The sequence below is a fragment of the Nansenia antarctica genome (genome assembly GCF_963989245.1).
Source record: "Nansenia antarctica genome assembly, chromosome: 12".
Classification (NCBI taxonomy): Eukaryota; Metazoa; Chordata; class Actinopteri; order Argentiniformes; family Microstomatidae; genus Nansenia; species Nansenia antarctica.
The window spans coordinates 25,870,790-25,875,380 of NC_137682.1; the positions used below are offsets into that span (position 1 = coordinate 25,870,790).

A 4,591-nucleotide genomic window follows, 5' to 3' on the forward strand; every position below is an offset into this window, starting at 1 on the left:
CTCAGGAATGGCAGCCAGAGCCTGTCCACTTCTGGCATGTTGAACAAGTTGTACCTGGGCCACATCCGGTAAATAAACAGACATGAGCCAGATCTGGGCCATCGTTTCTCTGCTGGCAAGGTTAACGCTTACTTAACGCTTACTTAACCGTCCAATTCATTCAACTTAATGCGGATGATGGAAAGGAGACGAGGAGAGAAAGACTGTTGAGATGTACAGAACGTGTAAGACAATACTAATCAACTTCCATGGAATAGATAGCAGGATGTAGGAAGAGGAATAGTAAGACGATAATAGAGGGAAGATGAAATGGATAGGTGGAGTTTTGCAGGATGACATTTGTTTTGTTTCCTCATTTGCCCTGTGATGAAATATCCTTGTCTAGATGCATACTGTATTCACACAAGCTATCAGCACCCTGCAACCGATAGCTACAGCCTCCATAAATAATAATTTGAGAGGCAACATGAGAGACTGAGATTTATTCCAGGTTGGGAGAGGACAGACAGAGAGCTGAGGGAGATGCAGTGCATTTGTATTTGAATAAGTGGTGTTTCAGCCTGAGAACATCCATTCATCTCCTTTAGTATTCTCAGAGTGTACAAGGACTTGAAATAATCTGTCTTGTATTGGGTTAACGGAAGTGCTGTTTCTGTCCTGAATAGAGCAGGCTTCCTTAGTAGACTCTAACCAAACACACACAAACACAGCCACACAAGCACACACACTAGCAAGCAAGCAAGCAAGCACGCACCATAATAATAATAACTTAATCACTTTAATTTATATAGCGCCTTTCAAAAAACCCAAGGACGCTTTACAATTCTAAGGGAATGATCAGACAGACAAAACAGAAAACAAACAAAGCAAAACTGAAACATCGACTAGGGGCCAAAGGCCTTGGAGAACAGATGTGTTTTGAGGGCTAATTTGAAGGAGTCCAGGGTGGGGGTGTTGCGGATCACTATGGGGCACCATGCATCTACACACACACACACACACACACACACACACACACACACACACACACACAAACACTCATACACACACACACACACACACGCACACACACACACACACACACACACACACACACTGATTGTTCAGAGTTGACCAAAAATACATAATTTAGATCTAAAGTGTGCTTACCTTAAGTCACAATTCCACCCTAAGTGAAGTTAATAACTCATTGAAAGTGCAACTTCATAAAATGAGTGCCAGCCTTTATGACACACACACACACACACACACACACACACACACGCACACACCAACTGTCCGGTGATACAGTTGTGTTGCTTAGAGTGCATGGGGCTAGTCGACAATCACAGACAATATTGAGTTAAAGGATTTACTGTGTTGAAGTACTGTATATGGAACCTATACACATCTATGAGAATGATTATCTTGTTTCTCAAAGCAATGACGAGTCTGCACATGTCTAGTCTACTCATCATCACCTTTGCTTAAGTTGACTACAAAATTAATGTGTTTTTTCTTTTTAATTTTCTTTTTAATCTTCTTGCAGTGTTATCATCACATAGTATGAATTCATAAGCCATACTTCTGTTAATATATGATCTTATCTTATCCTCTCTTCCATCTGATTGTCTCTTTACTTGTAGGAGCTGGTCGTGGATGCCACTGGAAGCGGAGTTTATATAGATCAGCCTTTCTCCATGGCGTGGAAAACGAATATCTAATCACCGCATGTATTATTTGAATAGTGATAATAAATCATTTAAAGACTTATAATTTGTTGTAAAAGAAAAACTGTTTTCATTTTCTTTAAAGATAAAGCAGGAATTTAAGAAATAATGTGAACATGTTAGAAAAAATTATGTGTCTCGTGTCAAACATGTAATGTGAATAACATGGTTTAATACTGATTACGTACTACTGATTAACAATGTTAATTGATTATAAGGTGTGTTGAATATGACTGCTAAGGCAAAGTTGGAGTATTGTTGTCCTGAACTGTCCTAAACCAAATCAGGGTTTTCCCCAGAACTTGAAATATAGCCAATAAATAAAAACATTTAAAAAGGAAGACACATTCTCATTGGTCTGCTCTCCCCATCTCCTTTCCTGTATCTGCACTGATGTGAGAGTGAAGTGAAGAGGGAGTGTAGGAGAGATGAGTGAAGTGAAGAGGGAGTGTAGGGAGAGATGCACCCCGTGTTGTAATTGAAACTCTGCAGCAGACCAAGAGGAGAAGTATTGTGTTAACTGAAGGGGAACTAAGTGCAGACAAAACCTTTGGGAGTGTGATGCTGTGTGTGTGTGTGTGTGTGTGTGTGTGTGTGTGTGTGTGTGTGTGTGTGTGTGAGAGAGAGAGAACGGAATTATATTATATATATATATATTAATTATATCTCTCACCTGTGGCGAGCCATCTACCTGAGTGTCATGTCTCATTACCCTCCCATATAACTTTACAATAATCAATTATTCATTCTGCAGTAAACATAATGATATACATTCATCCACAGGCACCTCAAATTGATTTCCTCTCTAATCTGCAGTCTGTAGGGTACGGGAAGGGAAGTGTGTAGGGGAATCATCTGTGTGTGTGTGTGTATGTGTGTGTGTATGTGTGTGTGTATGTGTGTGTGTGTTTTCAAAAGAAAATATTTTTATTATGGCATACTGTTATAATGTGCATAGCATTATCTATTCTGCCATATTTCATGTTTTCCTTTGTGTCCACGAAGGCACTTATATATATATACACACTGCAAAAAAAGCCCGGATGACCATCAACGCATAGCCCTCAGATGGACCCCTGATGGACGAAGAAAAAGGGGACGCCCCAAAGAAACCTGGAGAAGAACCGTCGAGAGGGAGCGTGACATGCTGGGTCTAAGATCCTGGGAGGCGGCGGCTGCTGTGGCGAGGGACAGAGACCAGTGGAGTAAACTCGTTGGAGGCCCTACTCTTCACACCCGAAGAAAAAGGACCTAAAGGAAAAAAGGAATATACACACTGCCACTAGTTAACATTTTAAATGTTTGGCATTTAGCACACGCCTTATTCCAAAGCGACTTACAATCGATACATTTGACTAAGCAAGTGAATCATCAATCCACCAGTCGCAGCAGGAAGAGTCATCCAGCTCAGGCCCGGGGCCTTTGGCAGTCCTCGTGATAGAAGAAGAAATATATACTGTATATATATATATATATATATATATATATATTTTTTTTTCAAGACACAGGAGAAACAGGGGGAAGTAGAAATCTTAGGAGACACAGTATAGGGGGAAGCAGGTGTCTCAGGAGGCACAGTGCTGGGGGGTAGTAGATGTCTCAAGAGGAGTAGTTAAAGTGTAACCTGAAGAGATGGGTCTTCAGTCTCCGGCTGAAGATGGGGAGTGACTCCGCAGTTCTGGCAGCCGGGAGAAGCTCATTCCACCAGCGGGGAGCTATGGATGTCATAGTGAAGAGACGTGAAGGGGCAGCAGGCTTTATCTGAGATGACAATGTCCTCATTATCTGCAGTAAGTAGTTGAGAGGGTATTTTTTTGTTTTTTGTTTTCCATAGTTTTAACAGTTAGGTCTTCCAGAACAGTTTGGGATCAGAGCCGCATGTGGATAATGGATGTTCACAATAATTTGCTTTTGTTTTCCTGATCAACTGGGTGCAATTATTCCGTAGCTCCCTGGAGGATTGCCAGTGAGAGGTATTCTTGCCTTTGCTTTATGCCAGAGCAGATGTTTTTGCCGGATCAGCTCAGAGAGTTCAGTGCTAAACCAAGGGCTATAGCGGTTTTTGGTTCAATTTTTCATAAAAGGAGCATGTCTGTTCAAGATGGTGGAAAAGGTAAGGGACCAAGCATTCTCAACAGTGGGGGTAAGATCCATTCTGGACCATTCTGCAAGTACCAGGTCATGTAAGAAGGCCTGCTCATTAACGTTTTTAAGCAGCTGTTTATAAATGATCAGCGGTGGCCGTTTGCCATTGGTCCCTTTGCGTACACAAACAATGCAACAATGGTCACTAAGGTCTTGGCTAAAAACTGCAGGGGTATACTTGGGTTATACTTAAAATCTGTCCTCAAACATATTACCAACCTTGGTTCAACTTTTGAGATTAAGTATGGTTTGAGTGGTTTGTATTTCATGACTGATCACTGAGGTACAGGCTTTTCAATAGAAGCTTTTTCATGGTATCTTTTCTTTATTCTTTCGATTTTGGGAAGAGAGAGAGAATATCATTGGGAAACTGACATTTTTGGCAGACTTAAGAGCTATTGTTGTGTATCACGAGTTTCTAGACTCTTGATAGTTTTTTTTTTTTTAATGTTAAAGTTCAACAATTATTGTGAATAAACACACAAAAGCTGCCACAAACTTGATTATACTATTATGTCCTTCTCTCATCCCTCAACACACACAGATGTGTATGTTGTCCTGTCATTCAGCGAGCAGAGCTACAGTACTGACAGCCCAATAACACCCTGTCTCACTGGATCCAATTTCACAACACACACACACACACACACACACACACACAAACACAGTACACGCACACTTACTAACACACATTTTATCTCTCTCTCACTCCTGACCCCCACCCCACCAATACACAC

At 41.1% G+C, this 4,591-nt stretch overlaps 1 protein-coding gene across 1 annotated transcript in view; it reads left to right on the forward strand.

Moving 5' to 3' along the window:
* Positions 1–1,703, forward strand: part of si (sucrase-isomaltase) — a gene marked incomplete at both ends in the record, with an annotated part of 69,759 nt that extends 68,056 nt beyond the window's left edge. The window contains one exon of the mRNA XM_080543668.1: positions 1,626–1,703. Coding sequence (XP_080399794.1) covers positions 1,626–1,703 — 78 coding nt within the window. The remainder of the gene's footprint in view (positions 1–1,625) is intronic.
* Between the last annotated feature and the right edge of the window lie 2,888 nt (positions 1,704–4,591).